We start from the raw sequence: 21,770 nt of genomic DNA, 5'->3' as shown, positions 1-21,770 counted from the left end.
AGCAAACTTCCCTTTCGGGGAAAATTGAATGGAGCAGGAAAATACATTTACGTAAGAAAAGGCTCAATTGAATGAACGCAACAGAAACAGCATGAAAATGGATGAGACTATAATTTACGACGATTAGGAATATCCTTTTTGTTTCGTTCTTTTTCTTTTTTATTTTTTTTTTTTCATCTCAAAACTAACAGAGACATCATCATCATGCCCGTGAATAAGATTGAAATCGCTCCTGGTATTGAACAATATACTTTGATCAATAAGAGCAAAACCTTGGCTGTCATGGTTTTGACTTATGGTGCTATCGTCTCCCATATTCTTACCCCTGATAAGACCGGTATTATTCGTGATGTTGCACTTGGTTTCGACGATTATGAATCCTACAAGAATCCTGCCAATCCTTATTTTGGTGCTACTGTTGGTAGATATGCGAACCGGTAAAGTAGACACATGTTTCATGTGAGGATAGCTTGTCCATGTCTGTGACGAGAGGCACTTACCTTATTTCCTGTTACAGTATTGGCCAAGGCAAATTCACAGTGGACGGAAAGGAGTATGAGTTAGCTATCAATAACGGCCCTAATGCTCTACACGGTGGCCTCGAAGGCTTTGATAAGAGGATTTGGAAGGCTACCGTTGTCTCGGAGACACCTGCTTCTGTTCGCTTTGAAATTGTCTCACCGGATGGGGATCAAGGTTATCCCGGTACATTGACCGCTTCTATCACCTACACCGTGACAGACAAGGATGAGCTTGTTCTCGAATACCATGCCACCACTGACCAGGATACCGTCGTCAATTTGACCAACCACTCCTACTTTAATTTATCCGGTGTGGAGTTGAACCCTACTATTTTAGACCATCGTGTGACAATGACAGACGAAGTCAAGGCTGTTTTGGAATGTGATGAGAATTGTTTACCTACAGGAAAAGTACTTTCCTTCTCTGAAGCACCGTGGATGGATTTTTCGGTAAATATATATATATATATCATTGCAGGTGGATGAGAGAAGCAGTAGGTTAATTTTTTGTTTTGCCTTGTCAACTGTGGATAGGGTGACAATGCCGGAAAGCCAATCGGTGAACGTCTTGACAAAGTGCAATCCACGCGTGGTTACGATCATCCGTATATGATTCACAGGGACTACAAGACAGATACAGCTGATCTCCCTCTTCGCAAGGCAGTGACAGTTTATTCTCCTGACACAGGCATTGAGTTGGAATTTGCCACGACCGAGCCTACTTTCCAATTCTATACGGGTGGTTGGATTCCATCAGACAAAATGACAGCCAAGAAAGATCAAGGCCAGGGCAAGATTGGTCCTAGCTCTGGATTCTGTCTGGAAGCTTCTCGTAACCCTGATTCACCTAATAAGCCTGACTGGCGTAGTGCTGTCTTGCTTCAAAAGGAGGGTGTTTACTCTGGCAAGACCGTTTACTCTTTCCATGCTCGTGTTGATTAAATTGTCATGAGAATTGCTCACACATGCTCGTTGACCTATTCTTTATTGCTTCCTATATCCCCCCCCTTCTTGAAAACTCATCCTATCTTTTTGTATTTTTATGTATTTTCGTTCAAATAAAGCATATATCGATGATGGTTGGACAGAATGCATATCGTCCACTCCAAACAATAAAGTGCCCACTCAATAACTGATGCAATTATATGAACAAGTAGCAATGTATTGTCAACCCCACCGGGGGAGGGGGAGTCTTTTATGAGAGCAGGGCAATCTCCAGCGGCCGTAGGTCGATGAACAATAGGCCAGGCGGTCAAAACACGAACTCATTAGAATATAAAGAAACGCGAATGGAATGCCTCTTGAACAGTTATAGCGTGCAAGATGTACTTTTTAAATAGCTTTACAGAAACTAAAAGAAACCATACACCTTTGATCTGATGTGGATGCACTTGGGGGACTGTTTCTAAAAAAAAAAAAAAAAAAAAATCATGCAAACTGGATGCTGATTTCATTTCGTCCCCCGGCGAGGATTTTTTTAAATTACAGCACAAAGGCGAGCAGTAAGAGGATGATATCAACTGAAAAAATGTAATTGCTGTTTACAGAGCAGTATTCACATCTTGGCCATCATTTCTTCAACTTCGGATGCGTAATCCCATGAAACCAAAGAATAAAGGAAGACGATTTACAGAATTGACAGAAGACAGAGGGTTTACAAGTGCCCAGTTTGAAACTCCAGAAACTCCTAGTAAAGTCAAGCCATTCGAAACCTCACGCTGAAATGACAAGTTGATGAAACGGAACGATTGAAATTAACTCTCTACTATTAGTTCCTTGGAAAGCCATCGCTTTAGCCATTGGGTTATTTATTGTCGGTGGTATTCTATTAGCGGTTGGCATTTTGATCAAACTTGGTTATCTCGCTTCAGAAGTAATATTTGGATTATATTGTGTAAATGAACAAAGCTCTTTCATGAATGTCTAACCAACTTTTTCCCTCTCCACAAACCACCATAGGATCTTGTAGCAAGAGGAACACCGTTTATTGTTCTTGGTAGTATTATGTTTATACCAGGTCAGTCTATTTCTCGTTGCATGTAAGAATAATGGAGGATGTCCTCGCTGAACCTCTCTCTCTCTCTCGTCATTAGGTGCCTATCACTTGTACATTGCCTATTATGCATATTACAAATATCCAGGTTATGACTTTTCCTTGATCCCTGATTGGGATTGAAGAGGTTTATTTATTGAATCTTTTGCAATTTATTTGTTCAACGAGCCGAATGGAGGCGAGCTTTCTCTTTTAGTTTTTGCTGCTAAGCTTCCAATAAATTATGTAAATAGTGTACTATCATGGGGGATTCGTTCGTTCTGCTGTCTTTAAACTCAAAAGTGGCGATAGACATCTTAAGAAGCAGTGATAGTAAGCTCTGAGAAAATGATGGTACTCCTAAGTGCTTTAATAACAGCAAACGTTCGTCTACTTGGTATTCAGTAAAGACAAACATGGATAGATAAATACGCTTACACCTCCCATTGATAGTTATAACAGTATTTATTTCGATGCTAAAGAGAGGAGATAGGCAGACAAATAGTTTTTTTTCTTTTTTCCCCAAAGCGATGGGTCACACTGATCAAGTGTTATCAGGTATATGGAAAAGACTCCCTTGAGAGCCGATGTAATAAATGATTTACGTGGAATTACAAAAGAACAAAGATGATACAACAAGATTGTCTATATAAATAAGTGAGAGTCAGTAACAAAAAAATCAAAGAGAACAGAAAAAAAAAAAGAGAGGATGTGAGCGATATTCAACGCATAATCTTCTTTTTTAATCAGTTATAAGTGAAAGGATGCTTCTTCAGTTATCCTTGATGTATAAGCAACAAGGAAACACATAAAGTTAATTTTTCGTCATTTAATAAGCAAGTTGGAAAAAAAAAGGGACACTTGAACTAGCGGCTTCTACTTTTGGTTTTCAGATGGTGTAATGGGTGGTGTGATCCATACCTGCTGTTCTGCGGTACCCAAACGAGCAGTAGTAGTAATGGCACTAAGTGAGGTGGTATCTTTCTGTTGTTGAATGCGTGCTTCTTCTTCGTCAGCTAATGGTGGAGATGTAGGTAATAATGCCAATGATTGTTGTAGTGCATTTGTAGTAGTGGTAGGGACTATGTTGCATGTGGTATCTCGTGAGGTAGCATTGTGTAGGAGTAATTCTTGTTGGTGATTGAAATCGTCTACGAGTAATTTAGTGGTAATAGTCTCATTGAGTAACGCGGCGGTAGCAGTAGTGTTGTTATTCTCATTCAGGGAAGCTGCTGTGCTGGCTAAGCTTTCGGCTACTAACTCTTCATTGACGTTGAGAAGAGTTTGAAGATATTCATGGGAAGGACCCACTATGTCGTTTTCCATTCCACCCGAGTTCATGATGGAGGTGGGACCATGCGATGTATCCGTTACTGCTTGTGGAGGAAGGATGGCAGCGGCGGCAGCAGCAGCAGTTGCAGCAGCATTCACAGTAGCAGCGGCGGCAATAGCTGGAATGGCAAGAGCATCAGCCTCAGTGACGGCGGCAGCGGCGGTTGCTGTAGCAATGGCAGTCGCTGCAGCTGTGGTAGCTGTCATAAATGCATTGGCTGCAGTAGTGACCAAGGATTCAGCTGAGCCTGCGCTACTCAATGAGAGGTCACCCATCCAACCGATACCAGCACCACTAAAAAAAAAAAAAAACAGAAAGAAAACAGCCTACAATAAATATTCATTATCCTATCTCGTTCGTGATCATTCGTTTTTCTCTTACCTCTCTTCCCATTCAGCGCCCATCTTTTTCATGACAAGTTCAAGCCTCTCCTTCTGCTTCTCTAATGCCTCCAGACTCTTATCATATTTTGCTAAAGCTTCTTCCATTGGGTTGCTCTTAGAGGGCTTTCTGTTTGTATAGATTAGTATTTATGAATAGATCAAAGAAATCGCAAAAAAGGGTCGGCAATATATTTTCTCTTCTATGGGGATGGAGGGGAGGGGGATAAAAGTTCCTTTTTTATTATATTATTTAAAATAAGAAGATTCTTCTGTGGGCTACACGTGTGTTTGATAGACTATAATGATAACATATAGAAGAAAAAGAAAATGGAAAATGGAAAAAGAGAAGAAAAGAAAAGAAAGGCACCGAAAAGCGTTCTTCGAGCATCACAATTTGTACAAGTGAGTGCCTATCTTTAGAGATGGTTCAAATCGAATGATAGAACACCAATAGTTTACGATGAAAAAAAAAATTTTCTATTTCATTCTCGCCCTTTTGCTTCTATTCTTCTTCAAGGTTCTTTTGCTTCGATCCACCTTCCATTTTGCTTATCTTTGTTGTACATTTGATATTGTCCTCTCTACCTTAAAAGAACCACGTAATGCCAAAGTTGGATAAAGATAACATGGAATAATGTGTGTAGAAAAAAAGGACAGTTGTAGAATTCCGATCTAAGCGGTTCTAGATCACGGGTGGGTCTCCACAAGCCATTTTGACATTGGAAGGGGGAAAGAGGGGGGCGGGAGGGAAACTTGCCTTTTTGAGAATTCTATACCCATTTATTGGTTTTAAAAGTAAGCGAATCACATTTTTCAGTTTGCCGGATCGAAAATTTCTATTCTGTTGAGAACAGGAAACTCTCTTGATTTCACTTGTGTACGCGGTTTAACATTTTGTACATTAGACACAGACACGGAAAAAAGTATTGAAGAACGTTTTTTTATTGAACAAAAGGTTTTATGGTTTTTTATTGACGAAATGAATAAAAAATAAACAATGATAATGAAATGCTTCCTATCTCTGGAAAAAAATAGTTTTATTCATGAGAACGAGTAGTATGAGTGCTTGTAGGGACAGGGGCATTAAGAATGGTTTTAAGGAAATCACATCGGCGTTCAAGCATGCCGAGAAAACCTTGCATTTGATCACGATTCATTTGAAGTAACAAAGAGACAAATCGAGTATCTTCTTCCTCCAAGCCAGCCAATGGAGAAACATTGGGTGACAAAGCAGACGCAGAGTTGCTCATTGCTGCTGCTGCTGCTGCTGCTGCTGCTGTTGTTGTTGTTGTTGTTGTTGTTGTACTACAGGGTACAGGAGAAGTTGCCGCTTCTGGCGCCGCTGTTGCCGATTCAATGACTTGTTGCTGTAGGTGTGGTTGTTCGGAAATCGATTCTTGCGGATGTTCATAGACAACTTCCATCCTATCGCCCGAACCACTCGTATTGGCAGAATGCTGTTGTTCTTCCATCAAAAGAGAGTCTTCCATTGGTTCGTCTTCTGCTGTTACCGTATTCCAATCACGACGGCGTCTTTGAATGGTCGTTTTGCGCATTTCAGCTGGTCGATCACGATGATGAAGTTTGGCATACAGACCGCACGCATTACAGACAGGTTCTCCACGCTCATTTTTACGCCAAAGAGGGGTTTGTGTTTGGTGACAGTTTGCACATTCCTGATTACTACTACTGCTGCTGCTGCTACTGCTACTGTTACTGTTACCACTCTCCGCTTGTCCGGTCGTGTGATCGGTCTTTGTTGAAAGAATTAATACGGGACTGTTGTTGTTGTTGACAGAAGCAGGAGCTGTAACGTTGGTGATACTCATGCCATGGGAAAGTTCTGAGGTAGGTACAGCGGTATCCGCAATGGAGGTCACATTATTCTTGGGTACTGCTGGCTGCTGATGAATAGTAATAGGGAGAACACGTTCGCAAGCATAAGGATGAGAGGCGTTCCTGATCGTATGAGTTTTGTTTCTGATATGAAGAGGACGATGGCAATTGTATTGCTTATAGTAAAGACCACATGCGTTACAAAGTGAATGCTTACGATCAGGTGTTCTACGCCAAAGGGGTGTCTTGGTCACCTTGCAGTTAAAGCATTCTAATTTACGTGCAGGACGCGCAGACTTGTGCGTGTTAATCTTGATAGCCATAGTGCATTGACCCTGATAGTTCTTCTTATTATTATTACTCGTGGTGGTGGTGTTGGTGGTGGTGGTGGTAGTGACTGTGGTGGTACGGGGCTTCGAACTTTGTGGATGCATTTGTGGCTGTTCTGTCTTTGTGCTACATGAATGTTGAGTTGGCATATTCTCCTTGTCATTTTCGGGCATTTGAGTATTCTTCATGTCAGTTGAATGACAGACAGTAGGTAGACTCATCAAAGGCAGGTCAGCCAAATCTTCAGACTTGATGAATTGATCCAAAGCATCGAATTGACAGATAACATCCATACCAGGCATGGTGTTCGTAAGTGTAGGAGAAGCACTCAACAAAAGATCCCCTAAGAATTGATCCTGAAGTAAAGCAGAGGGAGGAGGGCTATCCAACGTTTCCGAAGCAGACGAACCTGGAGAGGAAATGGGTGAATGATAGACAGAATTCAATATCTGGTCAATTGAAGCATCCTTGAAGATATCCGTAAAGAGATTGTTGGTGTCTTCAACGGAAGAGGAGAAAAATTGCTGTTGCTGTGTAGGTGGAGTAAGATTCATTTGCTGTTGGAAGAGCAAGGGGTCTCGTTGCTGTTGCTGTTGCTGTTGCTGTGTTGGGGTAGTATTGTTCATAGTCGTGGCTGTATTCATCCTTGTTGTTGTGGTTGTTGTTGAGATAATGTTGTACGTTTCCAAAATAATGCGTTGTTTGATTAAAGTAATTGTTTCCAGTAATTGTGTCGTTGTTTTCTGTTTCAATCTACGTCGTTACCTACGTGCTTTCCGTTGAACATATAATAATAGGCCATTTTTAACTTATTTAACTTATTTTTTAACTTCTTTTTTGGGAGGTTATTTAACTTCTATTCTTTTTTAGGATAGATAAAAAAAAAGATAAAGGATGTTTAAAAGGTGGAAGTGTACATTGTCTCTATGAATGTACACAAACTTGGGAAAATATTAAAAAAGTAAAGGGTTTCAAAGGGTTTCAAAGGGTTAGGAGTAATATAGCAAAGTAAAGTGCAGTAGGAAAAGTAAATACGTATAGTAACGCTTTGTTTAGAAGAAGTACAACAAGTTAGAAAGAAAAGAAGAAAAGCAGGAAAATTTTTTAAAACGGGGGGCGCTTTTTATTGTTCCCATCTGTCGAAAACCTACATGAATGACTCATGAGATATGATTGGTTGGAGCGGAGCAAAGCAGAGCATTTTAGTTTAGCTTCCTAGATGTGTGCAAGTCCAGCATCGTTTGAATGAAGTATATTGTTTATAAACAAGACAGAAACATAAAACAATAGAGCACCACACTAAGCATTCATGAGAGCAACTTTACTTTTTTCATTATTGAAAAAAATTAAAAAACCAACAATAAACGTTTTTTCAGCTTTAGCAAGAATACAGTAATAGTAGCTGAAATGCAAAAAGATACTAAAGATGCATTTTAAATTCCTTGCTAGCGACGAATTATACAACCCAGGCTATAACGAAGCACATGTTTCACATGGTCTTCTGAATACCTGATTTCCCATTTATGGGTGAGATACGGGTATCATGTTATTGCTGATCCAATAAAATCAAAACAAGCTGTAGTCCATTACAAAGAACAAGTCCGTTCTTTATTGCCCTGTGCCCCACTCATACAGCTTCCCTGGGTTGAAATTGGCAATAAATTGTAGATGATCTCTTATCTTTTTCTATAGCAAGTGTAACAAAAGATGAAATATTTGCGCGGAAAATGAATTGAAGCCGACGATTCGCATTATGATTTCACAAGGATAATTGGCGGGAAGGGGACTTTGGAAAAGCAGAGAAAAACTGGCCTTTTATATATTGTTTGCAGATTTAGAGTTTTGCCCGAAAAAGAAGACCTTCAGATGGTGATAATCTTTGTGGGAACCGTCTCCTCAAGCCTTTATCGAGATGATGATGGTCATTTTAAGTATGTTTTCCAAGATGTTATCACATCATATCACGTTGTTTGGTCTTCATTTGAGAAAGGACTGCAACCTGCAGATCTACTTATCGAGGTGTGCATTTTGGAGGCAGCCCCTTAAGTATTTACGGCTGTAAAAGAACAATAGAATATGGTCCTTCTTTATGTTATCTAGCATTGATGACTTTCATTGAACTGCTTGCGTTTGCTTTTCTTTCTTCTTGTTCTATTCGTTCCATACTATCCATGTCATTTAGTATAGTGCTGGCGCTTCTTGTTTGATTCTACATCTTTATCATCGCGTTCTTTCATAGCAATAAGTGCAAGTTTTCTATGATAAGTACCTACGTACACAAATCGTATTTGTTAATAAGATCTCGTTATATGTATTGAGTCTATTGTCGTTTATGTTCTTGACAGCAACGGCTTCTCACAAAAATGAACCATCTACATACGTTTCTACCCATCAACCATAAAACGAAAACTTGATTGTTCCTATTTACTTTAAATATACTCTGACAGTCAACAACCCCTTGCTTAGTTAGTATGGGTTACAGCTTGTTCAACGCCGAGAATCTTCACTGATACCGTCGCATTTCAATAAACTGGACGATCCTCGACATGTCTTCCTATACTATGTCATAGAAATTTGTGTGTACTTCAACATGTAGCAACTTTACTTATGTATTTACCACTTATCAAAAAAAAAACAAACAAACAAGTAAAGCAAGGGATTCCAGCCCCTTGCTCCATCGTTTTTTTTTTTTTTTGTTTTTTTTAGCGTTTTAAAAGTAATCTCTTGATGATGCTTCTGAAAAGTAGAAGAGTATATGAAATGTTTTGATAAAGTAGTTGAGACTTAATATCTATGAAGGTTGCAGTGAAGAAATAAATGTCATGAATAACAACAGATGGCCGTCTTAGCAAAAAAGAAAAAAAAAATCAACAAGATCGCTACCACGATGGCTCAGAAATATTTTGCTGGCAACTCGACTTACTAACAATTGCTATCACATGTAAAGAAAACATCCCCATGCAGCACGTCAAGGAAAAACACACAAGTTCAAAAACAAGGCAAAATGAAAAAGAAAGATAGTGAAAAGTAGGTTAAACCTCTAGGAAAAGCGCCTTGACTACGATAAATCAATACGACATTTAGTTATATTTATTATGTAAACATGACGAGCATTACAGCAACGAAAAAGACGTATGAAAATGGTTCTTTGAAAACAATATAAGCTTTATAATTTAAATTGTTATAATTTAAACTGCTGTTGATAAGAACTTCTAGTATGTTAACATCATGCGGTTGTTTTGTATCTATCAGGTCGATATACATTACAGACGTCTTCTAAGTCCACTTATGACTATTCATCAGTATACAACTGCTACTCCAAAGCTGTTGAACGAACAAGTTCTCTTACGGAGGCGTATATTAGCTTCTCTTGATTCGTTTGCTTATCCCGAAGAAACTTTACTTTCCGTTATGAATTATTTGCCACTTTTCCAATCAAAGTGGCCCAGACAGACTATCTGCTAGAATCCTAATACATAGTAAGAAGTGAGAGTAGTTCAAAATATACTTAATATACTACGAACGTGAAACTGTGATGAGACATATCTCGAATGCTAATGATAAAGAAGGAAACATATCCTCATGTACCGAACAGAATATACAAAAAGTTTACAAGATTCTGTATCGTATTTTACCAAATCATCGAGATAGAGCTTTTATTGGGGGTAAGAAGAAAAGCAATTTTGGCCAAAATTGAATGGCTGTGGAGAGTAAGCTACTATGGTCAAGTAAGAGTGAACATGCCCACAATGGCAGTTAAAAAGACGAAACAATGACTGTATTCCAGCGATATATTATTATAAACAAAAGGTCATAGCGAGGGTGAATTATCTAATTTTTAAATGGTCTTATCTTTACACTTTAAATACTTTATAACTAACAAACATAGCTCCATAAATAATATACAGACTTTCATAAAACACTTTGATACGCTAACTACAGCCACAAAATATGTTTTATTACAATCATTATTCATCATCATCATCTTTTGTTTCTAATCCTTCTATAAATGCCGTTGAATCTCCAGCGTCTTCTGTATCTTCCTCACCATTCTCTTGAACTCGTCGTTTCTTTTCCTCTAGTTTTTCTATCAATTTTTTCGCTGTATTAAAAACACCCTGAGTAGGTGCACCACAAGCAAAACATTTAGGACTCTTTTTGTACTGTTTCAAAGCACATGCTTCACAGAAATAGTGTCCACACCGTGTTACGACAGGATTGTCGAATTCGTTTCTACAAATCAAACAAGCAAAAGGTAGCTCGTCATCATCCGAATCGTCTTCATCAGAAATCACATATTGGTCGGTATCGATTTTATTCTTATTCTTTTGAGCAGCTTCCCATTCCTTTTCTAATTGCCAGCCTGTTTTGTAATCACCACGATCGTGCAAGAAAATGCATGAATCACCATACCCACAGAAGCCAGTTTCTATATCATGTGTCACGGACGTTGTTCAGTTAGTGATTTATGTTCATGGTTCATAGCCATAAAGCAGACAATTCTTTACCTTTATAGTCTTTACAAATGTCAGGCTGATAGTCAAAACGGGCTGTTACTCTCAAATTAGCGGGCGCTCGTTGAGGTCCTACGGACATTTTTGAATTGACGGCATTCTTCTTTGGTAGTTCTTTTCCACTCTTATCCAATTCCTTTTTCTGTAACTCCCATTCTGTATCATATCGTGTAGCATCGTCACTTTTTTTCACAGTAGCTGTTTTATCCGCTGAATAGTGTACACCGATTAGATCGTCCACATCATCTTCATCATCGTCCACATCGCCGTCCGCTTTCTTGATACGTCTTCGTCGTGTTGACTGAACAAACGGGTTTTTAGCTGTTTTTCTATCTTTTGTTACTACTTCTGAGACGAGAGCCTCTTCTTCTTCATCGTCATCGTCATGGTCATCGTCCGAATCCACCTTTACCGAGACAGGCGTTTTTCGTTTGCGTATATTCTTCTTTGCTGATCGTTTTTTGAAAAAAGGGACTTTTGCTTCGGATGAAGTGACAGGAACGACATCTTCATTGCTTGTGTTCAATGTTACGTCAGACATGTTTATACTTGAATTAGATCAAAGGAGGTATGTTGACAAGTAGTATGACGGTTTATATACAAAGATCAGTAAATTGGAAATAAGAAAAAAAAGAAAATAAAAAAAAATCAGGACCATGCCATAAAAATAATAACTGAGGATAAATGGTATACTTTCTCCTTATTGGTTGGCGGCTTCTTATCAAATCATGCAAACTTCACTGCGCAACCTATTACATTCCACTGCATCGTTACCGTTTTTTCGCTTCAGATTCGAACTATTTTCAAGACTCTTCCATTAGATAAAATTGGACAAACTTAGCAACCTGTTCTAAACACTTTCTAGAATAAAATGGGACTTGTGGCAGCTGGTTCAGCCTAAAGCACCTTTAGGAGTGGGAGCATAGCAACCTGAATAACCCTTCTTTTACACATTTTCTCTTAGAACACCTTTTGAAGAGCTAAAATATAGACCTTATTGAGCGTAAAGCTCTGCTTGCACATTCTGTTGAGCATAGGAAATAGAAAACTATTACGCCATTCCAATATATCAAACAGTAATAGAGTGATAAATAGAAAAATGTTGTCATCTAACTACTCTCACTTTTCCCTTTCCTTTATTTTTTCTCCATCTTTTTCTTTCTTTCTTAAAAATTACTTAGATTCGTATACTCTTATGTCACGGCATAAGCTCTACGCCGAAGCTGAAGCTCTCATTAATGAAAAGAAGAAAACGAAGTTAGCTGCTCTCGATGATGAAACTGCCGAAAGTTGAAAGAAGATTGAGAAGTATGAATTCCTAGTATTGCTTATGTCTACTGTAAACTTACAATATACTGTAAATGTTGTATTAGGCGAAAAAAACGGTTAAAGGTAAGAAACGTGCAAAACAGACATTCTTTTTTTTTTTTTTTATCTACCACGCTTCCAATATAGAGTTCCGATAATGTATCGGATCTAAGTAATATACCGAGATTTTGTCCCATATGCACAATGGGTAATCAGCAGGAAACCAAATATCATTCATAAGTGATAGAGTAGGATCTTCAGAGACTGAACGCGAGTATACATTTTATCAATACTATATCCAAAAATAATGTACTCAAGATCCCAATTCTTTTGTTCTTTAATCTGAAAATCACTTCAATGCTGTCCGAACTGAACTGAAAAGACTGTACTAATGTCATACACGCATCCGGGTCAATACCTTCCATCACCGTATCAACGCGAATTACCACTAGTTGACCCAACGCAAGCATTCACTTTAAACGAGTTCTTCATATCTGAGGATACCATTGTGAATGCGATCAAAAGCTTCCCCCGTAAGAAAGCTCCCGGGGTGGATGATATCAAAATCAAAATGCTACAACCAGTCAGCGACCGAATAGCACCCTTTCTATTAAATCTCTTCCAATTAACCTGGAAATGGTCCTATACGTCTAAGTCATGGCGCATTGCCCAAACGATTCCAATTTATAAGAAAGGCCCCCCAACCGATCCAGGCAACTACCGTCCAATTAGTCTTACATCTATTTTTCGCAAAATCTTAGAGCGATGCATCCAAAATTACCTTTTGGCCAATAGTCCCCACTCGATATTGCGCAGGGTGGATTCCGTACTACCCGTAGCTCCTTAGATCAAGCTCTTTGTTTAGCGAAAATCTGCAATATTTTGAAACGCCAGCAGAAGATCGAATCAGTTCTAGCTTTCCTCGATATCAAATCAGCGTACGATACGGTTGACCGTAACGTCATATGAACAGTGCTTCGTCCCCATATTCCAGAACCGCTCCTTGCTCTACTTCAAAACATGTTTGACGATGTCAGCATTGAAGTCCTCCAGAACAATGCCAAGTCAGAGCCTTTCAGCCCTACTACTGGTGTCCTTCAAGGATCCATACTATCTCCTATACTCTATTCATATTATATTAACGAACTACCTACACTGCTCCGTCCAAGCCCACTGGATCTTTCCTTACCTGTTCCGGAATTGATTCTAAATATCAACCGTTTACTATATGCCGACGATGTCGTCTTGATGACTGATAAAGGTCATCTTCAGACGCTGTTGCAACAATGTAAAGCTCATAGTCTATGTCTAGGTTATCGCTGGCATCCGAATAAATGTGTTATCCTAGACAAATCAACGCACCCTATAGATTACCAGCTTCATGGAGTTCCTCTACAACGTCAGCTCACTTTTCCTTATCTAGGGATATCTTTTCAACCAGGTGGTAGTATAGATATAAATGAACTAGCACGTACTAACACGTTTAAGGCCCTTACTACGATGAATCAATTAGCAGCAATCGGTGTCAATCCTGGTGGATTCGAAAAACTGCTCTCATTACGGTATATGCCCAATTAGTCCGCGCAAAGATGGAATACGGACTGGCCATTAGCCCCCTAACCGCGAAGCAATATAAACAATTCGAAGATTCCCAGAACAAGTGTATTCGACGAATCTTTGGTGGATCCAGTAGATCGTCTGCCCGACTTATGCTCCACCTTGCCAATCTGCCCACCATGAAAGAACACTCCTTCATCCTACAAGCTAAGTTCCTATTACGTTCTACCTCACTGCCTACTGATACTTTCATCTCGATACTACTCCCATATATAGGCCAGCAACAGAGTAAATCGTTATATTGCAAGCTTGCTCGTTCTCCGATCTGGCAAGATTACGCTTCTTCTCCGCTCAATCAACGATCTGAATCAGCTGCTCTGCGACGCTGTATTGCTAACTTCCGTACTAGCCTCCTTCACATCCAACAATCGAACAGCCCCAAAGACAAACTATGGCTTTCTCTCCAAAATCTTTCTTATAAAACTTTTATTTTGACAAATGAAAAAAAAATAATAAAAAGTTTGGGAAAGCGTAAGGAGAGAAGAAACAAAAAGATTTTCAGAGTAATTATTTTTTTTTTTTTTTTTTTTTCTTTAAACGTTAAGGTGCTGCTGCACTGAGCGTGGAATGGGCGCAAGAACGTTCTCTTTCCTTTATCTCTCAGTTTGGGCTTCTTCATGCTTCTACTGGTTCTTACCAAACATCTGGGGTGGAAGACCTAAGCAAGAGATAAGCAAAGAAATTAGCATTTGAAATCGATCACAATTAACCAACTATCTTACCATTAGGCAAGGCATGAGGAGGCATAGGCAACATCATATCATTTTGCTGTTGTTGTTGTTGTTGTTGTTGCGGCAGTTGGTGAGGAGGAGGGAATCTACCTTGTAACTGAGGAGGTAATGGTTGATTAAAAGTAGCGATAGGTGGTGTCAACAAAGGTCTCTGTCCTCCAGGGGGGAGCATATGAGGATGATGTGGAGGTGGTGGAGGGCCCATCATCATATGAGGAGGCAGGAAGCGTTGTTGTTGGTCAGCGGAAAGGTGGGGAGGATGTGGGCCATGATGTGATCCAGGAGGAGGCGGTGGAGCTCCCGTTGGAGGATGATGGGGTGGAGGCGGAGGCATTCCACGCGACATGTCACCATTGTTACCTGCACCACTAAAGTGCATCATTTGTTCAAAAGACATTATTCGAGAAGGGTGATGTTGACCTGGTGAGTAAGGTTGCTGTTGCTGTGGATGGTGAGGATGGTGATAGGGGAAATACTGAGGAGGTAAAGGTATACCACCATTTGGTAAGTGATGTTGATGAGGTAGCATAGGTTGTTGTTGCTGTAGTTGCTGCTGCTGCTGTTGTTGTTGTGGTTGTGGTTGCTGTGGCTGTTGCTGTTGCTGCTGTTGTGTATATTGTTGTTGATGTTTAGCAGAAGGAGAATATCGCATTTCCGACAAATGAGGAGTATTCGTTTTACTAGAATGCAGTGACGGTGATCTGCCTTCTGATGAGCGTGCGCTCATTTGACGTAGAACGGAAGTTGGCAAATTATTACCAAACTTGCTGGCAACAGATGCCGAAGTGCTAGAGGAAGTAGAAACAGAAGGTTTGGCTTGAGGTGAACTTATTGAGCGAGGTGACCCCTTGTTACTATTGGACTTTTGCTGATAAGTAGCTTTCTCTGTTTCTTCTTGTTGTTGCTGAGAGGATAAAGAAGGTTTAGGTTGAGATAAAATTTGAAGGACTCTGTTGAAACCAATGGCATCTTCATTGTTCTTTTGATTAGGTGATTTGACAACAGGATCCTTTTGTTCAGCTGCAGAGGCTTTATTCGCACCCAAGGATTTCAAAATATCCTCTTCAGAAAAGACACGGACTGGGTGTTCCTGAGACTTCTCTAACATATCGGAAACTATAGGAGGGGACAGAGGTGACTCAGGTTTAGATTGGATTTCCGTCGCTGCTAAGTTTGCCATGGGCGAGCCTGCTTTGAATAAGTCATTCAGAGTAATCGAACGAGGTTGCTGATCTCCTACACCTACTGATGGTGGTTGCTTCAATTGGTTCATCCTTTGGGCTAAAGACTGATCAGGTGCTTCGACTACAGCAGTTGTAACATCAGAGGTGGGCTCCTCCTTTTTAGCGAAAAACTTGGCGAAACGAGAACCACTCTTTTGATCTCTACGTATCGGTGGAGGCTCAATTAAGAGGCTATCTTCAAAGAAGGATAAAGCATCCGTTGATGGTGTAACTACTGAAGGCGAATCAAAAGCGAGGGTGGCAAGCGACTCTTCTACTGACTTTGTATCGGATGGCTTTGATGTTGTTGCTGCTTTATCCGCTGTTATTGTGTTCCTTGTAGTAGTTGCTGTAGAGATTGTGCCATCATTAAAACCATCTCTTTTTTTCATATTTGATTTCCAAGCTTCTAAATCATTTGCAAATTTCGCTTTCGCATCTTCTTCGTCAACTTTAGCCTCTTTAGATGCCTCTAATGGTGATTTATCAATGTCTGGCGTATAATCCATCCACTCGGGCACTCTTTCCGATCTATCTGAATCTCTGTCCATACCCATATTATGATGATTGGTATTATGTCCTAGCATATGATTGTTGTGATGTCGGTTGTTGGCTCGGTTATTATAATTCATTTCTAGTGGGAAAAAAAAAGGGGTGAATATGAGTCAAAGTAGGCTTTATCAATGATGTTGCACATATAAAGATCTCACGTTTTCCACCGGCCATGCCATTATTTAATCGCTCGGTTCCATTATTGAATCGATTCTTGTTCATATTGTTGTTATTACTGTAATTGCCATGTGGTGGTGACGATCCCATATACTTTCTGTCAGATAGTGATTTATTCATATCAGATGACGTTCTATGTGAATAAGAAGATCCTTTATCTCCTGTATATATTAGACCACGCGATGTTCTGCTGTAGTCTTTTAATGTAGTCGATCTATCTTCCAACTATAAAGCAGCAGTATAAATAACCTTACGTCGCTCATTAGAAGAATAAATGCTTTTCTTGTCCCAGTTACCTGTCTATGATGTCTTGCTGAAGTGGTTTGCTGTAGCTTCGAGGTTGCTGAGGTCGTGCTATTGTTGTCATCCAGCTTTTTCAATCCACCATAAGTAGATGATGCAAAGTTAGTTTTTGTTGGGCCGAGAACTATATTTTTATCTGCTGTGGAAAAGTATGGAATAGGATGAGCAAAGGGATAAATTTTTGACTTGAAAAGCTTAAATGATATTTACCAGTGGATGTTGTTCGAATCATAATGGAACCATTAAGTATACTTTTTGTTGCTGGGGAATCCTGGTCCTCTCTATTACAAGAAAAGACATTCTAGTCAATCACATGTGCTTTTACAAAATCAGTTTTTTAATAACCATTTACCCGAACCAACTTAGTAAAGATGGCATCTTTTCAGGTTTCTGTACAAGCGGACTGTCATGTAATTTAATCATTTCTTCTTTTGTATATCGGATGACGCTTTTCTTTTCTTCTGACATTGTTAATGATGTTGATGGTGTTGTTGATGAGCAGTATCAAATTCTTATTGAGTGGAGAAAAAGGAGTTGAAGGATGTTATAATTTTTTTTTTTTTTTTGGTTTTTAAATATTCGTAAGGTCGAGAAAGAACTATTTGTTGAGTGGTACTTGCAAAGCGTTGAGTTGTTGATTCGTAGTGATTTACAAAATGTTCTAAAAGGAAAAACCGTACAGGGATTCACGCGTAAGTAATTCTGTAGGCTCAATCTGGTAGTCAAGGGATGTCTAAAACTCACTTTTTTTTGAAGGGTTTTTCGTTTGTAGTTTGAGAAGAATGAGTTGCTGTATGCTTCTTTAGTGGACGTGAACAGATGCTCGTTGTTAGCTGCTATGTTAGCTCTATTGGAAATAAGTAAAGAACGGGAGAAAAAAATGAAAACAAAAAGTATGAGAAAAAAAAAGGCAGTGCTAAGGGAAAAAAAGTCTTTCTTTCTTTCACTGCTTTCAGACTCCTTTTTAACCCCCATCATGAGTGGTGACGTTGGGTCGATGGTTCATTACACAAAATGAAAGTTTTATTTGATTTAGGAATTATGTACAAAATAGATAGAAAGAAATTTATGCAACTTGTTTTGCTCAAGCATTCATAATGACATTGAGATTGCCCTTACTTATTCTTTCGCTGTCCTTGATTTCATCGGTATTATTACCTTCTACCGTTTTACCAAGGCCGGTCACCACCTTTTGACGGCGGCTTTTGTCAGTAGCTAATGCACCTGATACTAGTAATTCTTCCACTAGCATGCGGCTATGCTTGATACAATCAGGTACACTTGGGCCTAGGTAACTAGCGCCTGTAAGACTCATGAGATGGCCATAATTGGCCTTCACTGCATGATGTAATTCTAGCATACGGCTTTCATGACCCACTAAATATTGAGGAATACATTGCTTTGACAGATTGACCAAAGAGTGCGTTGGGTCAGCACGAATACCCAAGTAAGTATCCATTACTTTACGAGCATAGTCATATGCGTCTTTAGGATCAAGTTGATCAATAGGCACGTTGCCAAATGCATCTTTCCAATCACTACCACCCATCATCGCGGTTAATTTCACGCATTTTTTGGTATCTTGACCTTTTAACGCGTTAGAATCAAAAATAACGCCAAGGGTACCAGGAAGGGGCATAGGATATTTGGTATCTCGATGAGGAGTTAAGAAACCGAAGCCATCGTATTTGAGTGTTGCTTCCTCAGGAGAGTAAGCCATGTTAACAACAGCAACATCAACGGAGGGGTTATGACACAGATGAGGTAGAGGTTTTTGTTGGAGTGTTTTTTTCAAGTCGATAGAGGGAAGTGTCGATATGACGTGTTCTGCAAAGATATCTTTTGATTTTGTTTTAATCTACAAAGGATGAACATGACATATACAACATAGTAAGATTTTTGTCGTTCATCTTTACCACAATATACAAGTACACGCACGCTCAGGCCCCTTTTGTTGTATATTTTGTCTCTTACTGCGTCCTTTTCATGGAAATACATTGCTTCTTTCTTTTCCTTACCTTAATTTCTTGGTCATGAGATACAGTCTGGATAGATTCAACAGGTTCACCAGTGAGTATTTCAACATTAGGACAATTTTCCAACCAAGCTCTCAGTTTTCGCGGTAGGCTTTCTAATCCATCTCTGAATCCAATCACACTGTTTTTCTCCATTTTTCCAAACCATTCAGGGTCGGCATTCCTGCTTCTCACCGCAAGACCTCTCTCTCTCATACTGCCGGTGTTCTTATTGCCTAATATCATGCTTTTAACGACGCTACCGTGAACCCTTTCTGCTTCATATAAGAAACGCATGGTGGATTTTACCGACAACTCTTTAATATCGCCGGCATAAATACCGTGTCCTAAAGCCCCCAGCAAATTAATAGCTGTGTGTTCGTTAAATCGTCTCTTCATGAATGCATATATAGTTTCATCTGCGCCGTTTGGGTCCTTGAGTTCTCCTTGCGAGTTGAAGCGTGAAGGACGGAAGAGCTCTAAAATGCCAGCTGAAATAACAGATTTGAAAACAGGCGGCGGCTTGTGGGTTAAAAGTGAGGCGATTCCCGTAGGCACAGTGTTGATTTTATCCTTATAATAGATATAACGGTGTTGGGCCGAAGGGTCAGTCTTTGGTACACATAGAAGGTTATCATCCTCATGGAGTTTCAAATGGTGAATCTTGAAAAAAGGAAAAAGTCCATAGAAAGAAACAAAGTGTTAGAGCTTGTGTTTTGCATTTATGCTTTATTTCCACTGTAGAATGACTGCCTCTTTGGTGACACTGTACCATTTCTAGCATGATAGCACCATTGACTCCTTTAGGACGTAAGCTTCTTGCACCTGACTCAAATAATATATCATCTTTATCTTCACTTTCCTGGGGCATATTATTCTTAAAGTCGTAGTTTCCTGGTGCTACTCTTTGACTTTGAATCCAACCACCCACGCGGTTTTTACCCTCGATAAGAAGAATCTTGGTAGTAGGAGGTGCAAATCTAGCTAGATAATAAGCGGCTGATAGACCTGATATACCACCACCTAAAATTGCTACAGTCATTGATTAATACAGAGAATATAAAAAGAGAGAGAAGATCTAGTGTTCAATAAGTAATGTAAGAAGAAGAGTAAGGAGGAAAAGTAAGATGCAAAGCATTTCCCTGTGGCAAATCGTAAAAATTCTAAAAAAAAAAAAAAAAGATCGCTGCACATTTTCCCATTGAAGCTCAGAAAGTGGGTCGATTATGGATAACAAACAGACAAAAAACCACGGCAACATGCACAGCATTTTGAAAGTGGCAAATTATTCATCCTTAGGCATAACAAACAACATGATTGCCGCTTGAGAGTTTATTGATTGAGGGTAAAGGCTACAGTGACAATTTTTGAGCCAGAATGACCTCCAAATTCGAAAACTGGATATTCTACATTGGAGTGAAAGGTGAAGTCTATATAACGTATGAAAAGTGTGGTTAATTTCTGGTTGTATTTAAAAAGGGCATATCCAAGATATGACTTACATTGCTTGAAGTTCTCGATTAATTCTTCCTTCGTCCAATTACAACTTGAAATCAGAAAGTACCCATCCTTAGGATCTATCAACTGACGTACTGATTCCACATATTTTTCTCTTGGTCCTGGCAGGCCTTCCTTTTTTGCTGTTACTTGATCAGGATGTAAAGAGATGGCGTCATATGTTCCTTTATCTAAAATTAATTTATATTTCATCGATCCAGCCCAGTTGGGGTTGGTTAAGAAATCGACAGCATCGTAACGAATCCAATCTAAACCTCGTTCTTTTGCCACTGCTTTTGCTAATTTGATGGCTGATTCAGAGTAATCAATACCATGAAGGTTTCTATAACCTTCTTGGCTTAATTCTAAAAGGAGATGTCCGTTGCCACAGCCAAGGTCGATAATGCTAGTGTCAGGATCGGTGGCTTGTTCGGTTACCCATTCGACCATCTTCTCCACACTTTCCTCGCCAAACCAGATCTCTCCAATATCGCCTATTTCTTTAAAATTGTCATTCTCACGATCGTATACTGTATCCCAACTGTGTTATTACGATAAAATGCAATAAAAAGGCTTGGTTGGTGACATGTTTACTTTTTGGAGGATAGTGAAAATACATGTATACATCGCTTTGAACTACTTTTATTTACTTTACTATGACTTAGTGCCTAATTTGGATGCTTCGAAATCTTGTATGTTGGGGAGCTCCATGATTTCAAAGTATAACGTACAAGTTCTCGAGTTGAAGAAAGGTCGTTGGCAGACAAAAAATAAAAAAGGCCTCCTCGGGCTTTGTATGAGTTTTAATGCGGAAACGCTCAGTTATCTTCTGTAGGGCAGCGGTGTTAACAACGGATTGAAACGGTGCTAAAACCTTTTTTTTTTACTTCATCAGTAAAATGAAACAAATAAATGTATAAAAGAAACCGGATGCGATATTTACTTATTAAAGACGCCTGCCATATTCAAATAATTATTTCGAGCTAAAAGAATACCATGCAGAGCACTGAACTCAAAGTTGAACTTGACAAATCCATCCCATATATAAAAGTACTATTAGATCAATGTCTGTTTGTACATAACAGTTAGTAGTTGCTAAAAAAGAGATGGATGATGTAAAGGCTCAAAGCATTGAGCTTCTAGTTTTATTTGGGTCAGATCTAAGAAATTGGGCACGTTAGCATGGCACCCCTTCTATTTTCTTCCTTTGTCATGTTTAATAAAATGATGTATAGAATACAGCATGATTTCATATCTTACTGCAGGTAATGTTAAAGATAAGACCTTTTTCCAACTCGTTTGTAAGCCAGTATTCAAGGAGGCTGGGCCTGTGCAAACGAGGAAAACAAGGGTACGTATTGCAAAGAAAATGTAACATTATGTTGTTGCTGTGTACCA

General features: G+C 39.3%; 8 protein-coding genes across 8 annotated transcripts; 2 read left to right on the top strand and 6 right to left on the bottom strand.

Moving 5' to 3' along the window:
- The first annotated feature begins 149 nt into the window (after positions 1-149).
- Positions 150-1,741, top strand: BDF20DRAFT_970680 (aldose 1-epimerase). The gene is made up of 3 exons (XM_053085020.1): positions 150-437; positions 518-971; positions 1,056-1,741. Exons 1-3 carry the CDS (start codon positions 205-207, stop codon positions 1,461-1,463), a joined length of 1,095 nt encoding a protein of 364 aa, XP_052939792.1. The 5' UTR covers positions 150-204; the 3' UTR covers positions 1,464-1,741.
- Positions 1,742-1,927: 186 nt separating this feature from the next.
- BDF20DRAFT_855630 (uncharacterized protein) lies at positions 1,928-2,824 on the top strand. The gene is made up of 4 exons (XM_053080253.1): positions 1,928-2,211; positions 2,294-2,394; positions 2,481-2,538; positions 2,615-2,824. The coding sequence occupies exons 1-4, from the start codon at positions 2,109-2,111 to the stop codon at positions 2,695-2,697; spliced, it is 345 nt and encodes a 114-aa protein (XP_052939791.1). The 5' UTR covers positions 1,928-2,108; the 3' UTR covers positions 2,698-2,824.
- Positions 2,825-3,148: 324 nt separating this feature from the next.
- Positions 3,149-4,551, bottom strand: BDF20DRAFT_331468 (uncharacterized protein). The gene is made up of 4 exons (XM_053075219.1): positions 4,268-4,551; positions 4,143-4,180; positions 3,475-3,785; positions 3,149-3,334 (listed from the first exon to the last, which is right to left on the bottom strand). The coding sequence occupies exons 1-4, from the start codon at positions 4,372-4,374 to the stop codon at positions 3,326-3,328; spliced, it is 465 nt and encodes a 154-aa protein (XP_052939790.1). The 5' UTR covers positions 4,375-4,551; the 3' UTR covers positions 3,149-3,325.
- Positions 4,552-5,306: 755 nt separating this feature from the next.
- Positions 5,307-6,989, bottom strand: BDF20DRAFT_815583 (uncharacterized protein; the record flags this gene model as incomplete). The annotated part of the gene is made up of 4 exons (XM_053077093.1): positions 5,307-5,462; positions 5,781-5,996; positions 6,165-6,561; positions 6,685-6,989. 4 exons carry the CDS (start codon positions 6,987-6,989, stop codon positions 5,307-5,309), a joined length of 1,074 nt encoding a protein of 357 aa, XP_052939789.1.
- Positions 6,990-10,058: 3,069 nt separating this feature from the next.
- Positions 10,059-11,811, bottom strand: BDF20DRAFT_855621 (uncharacterized protein). Its single transcript, XM_053080252.1, has 2 exons — positions 10,944-11,811; positions 10,059-10,864 (listed from the first exon to the last, which is right to left on the bottom strand). Exons 1-2 carry the CDS (start codon positions 11,488-11,490, stop codon positions 10,404-10,406), a joined length of 1,008 nt encoding a protein of 335 aa, XP_052939788.1. The 5' UTR covers positions 11,491-11,811; the 3' UTR covers positions 10,059-10,403.
- A 2,654-nt stretch (positions 11,812-14,465) lies between these two features.
- Positions 14,466-17,539, bottom strand: BDF20DRAFT_331357 (uncharacterized protein). The gene is made up of 6 exons (XM_053075218.1): positions 17,213-17,539; positions 17,071-17,141; positions 16,854-16,996; positions 16,539-16,782; positions 14,597-16,462; positions 14,466-14,532 (listed from the first exon to the last, which is right to left on the bottom strand). Exons 1-6 carry the CDS (start codon positions 17,326-17,328, stop codon positions 14,498-14,500), a joined length of 2,475 nt encoding a protein of 824 aa, XP_052939787.1. The 5' UTR covers positions 17,329-17,539; the 3' UTR covers positions 14,466-14,497.
- A 405-nt stretch (positions 17,540-17,944) lies between these two features.
- BDF20DRAFT_813205 (protoporphyrinogen oxidase) lies at positions 17,945-19,917 on the bottom strand (the record flags this gene model as incomplete). Its single annotated transcript, XM_053076862.1, has 3 exons — positions 17,945-18,718; positions 18,879-19,538; positions 19,648-19,917. 3 exons carry the CDS (start codon positions 19,915-19,917, stop codon positions 17,945-17,947), a joined length of 1,704 nt encoding a protein of 567 aa, XP_052939786.1.
- Positions 19,918-20,016: 99 nt separating this feature from the next.
- Positions 20,017-21,240, bottom strand: BDF20DRAFT_331165 (S-adenosyl-L-methionine-dependent methyltransferase). Its single transcript, XM_053075217.1, has 2 exons — positions 21,028-21,240; positions 20,017-20,913 (listed from the first exon to the last, which is right to left on the bottom strand). Exons 1-2 carry the CDS (start codon positions 21,081-21,083, stop codon positions 20,208-20,210), a joined length of 762 nt encoding a protein of 253 aa, XP_052939785.1. The 5' UTR covers positions 21,084-21,240; the 3' UTR covers positions 20,017-20,207.
- Positions 21,241-21,770: the final 530 nt, after the last annotated feature.

The sequence above is a fragment of the Mycotypha africana genome (genome assembly GCF_025528875.1).
Source record: "Mycotypha africana strain NRRL 2978 chromosome Unknown BDF20scaffold_2, whole genome shotgun sequence".
Classification (NCBI taxonomy): domain Eukaryota; kingdom Fungi; phylum Mucoromycota; class Mucoromycetes; order Mucorales; family Mycotyphaceae; genus Mycotypha; species Mycotypha africana.
This window is presented reverse-complemented; position numbering and strand designations above follow the sequence as displayed.

Bases quoted from the DNA above. Each gene is read 5' to 3' on its own strand.
- BDF20DRAFT_331468 (XM_053075219.1), bottom strand. From the start codon at position 4,374: ATGGAAGAAGCTTTAGCAAAATATGATAAGAGTCTGGAGGCATTAGAG. The intron at 4,181-4,267 runs GTAAGAGAAAAA...TTTTTTTTTTAG, and splicing joins GGCGCTGAATGGGAAGAGAG to TGGTGCTGGTATCGGTTGGA. The intron at 3,786-4,142 runs GTAGCGCAGGCT...TAGCCAGCACAG, and splicing joins GATGGGTGACCTCTCATTGA to CAGCTTCCCTGAATGAGAAT.
- BDF20DRAFT_970680 (XM_053085020.1), top strand. From the start codon at position 205: ATGCCCGTGAATAAGATTGAAATCGCTCCTGGTATTGAACAATATACT. The intron at 438-517 runs GTAAAGTAGACA...TTCCTGTTACAG, and splicing joins GTTGGTAGATATGCGAACCG to TATTGGCCAAGGCAAATTCA. The intron at 972-1,055 runs GTAAATATATAT...AACTGTGGATAG, and splicing joins CACCGTGGATGGATTTTTCG to GGTGACAATGCCGGAAAGCC.
- BDF20DRAFT_855621 (XM_053080252.1), bottom strand. From the start codon at position 11,490: ATGTCTGACGTAACATTGAACACAAGCAATGAAGATGTCGTTCCTGTC. The intron at 10,865-10,943 runs GTAAAGAATTGT...CACATGATATAG, and splicing joins CATTTGTAAAGACTATAAAG to AAACTGGCTTCTGTGGGTAT.
- BDF20DRAFT_855630 (XM_053080253.1), top strand. From the start codon at position 2,109: ATGCGTAATCCCATGAAACCAAAGAATAAAGGAAGACGATTTACAGAA. The intron at 2,212-2,293 runs GTAAAGTCAAGC...CTCTACTATTAG, and splicing joins TGAAACTCCAGAAACTCCTA to TTCCTTGGAAAGCCATCGCT. The intron at 2,395-2,480 runs GTAATATTTGGA...AAACCACCATAG, and splicing joins TTGGTTATCTCGCTTCAGAA to GATCTTGTAGCAAGAGGAAC.
- BDF20DRAFT_331357 (XM_053075218.1), bottom strand. From the start codon at position 17,328: ATGTCAGAAGAAAAGAAAAGCGTCATCCGATATACAAAAGAAGAAATG. The intron at 16,997-17,070 runs GTAAATATCATT...TTTCCACAGCAG, and splicing joins GATTCGAACAACATCCACTG to ATAAAAATATAGTTCTCGGC. The intron at 14,533-14,596 runs GTAAGATAGTTG...TCTCTTGCTTAG, and splicing joins TCCTCATGCCTTGCCTAATG to GTCTTCCACCCCAGATGTTT.
- BDF20DRAFT_331165 (XM_053075217.1), bottom strand. From the start codon at position 21,083: ATGGAGCTCCCCAACATACAAGATTTCGAAGCATCCAAATTAGGCACT. The intron at 20,914-21,027 runs GTAAAGTAAATA...GTAATAACACAG, and splicing joins AAATTAGGCACTAAGTCATA to TTGGGATACAGTATACGATC.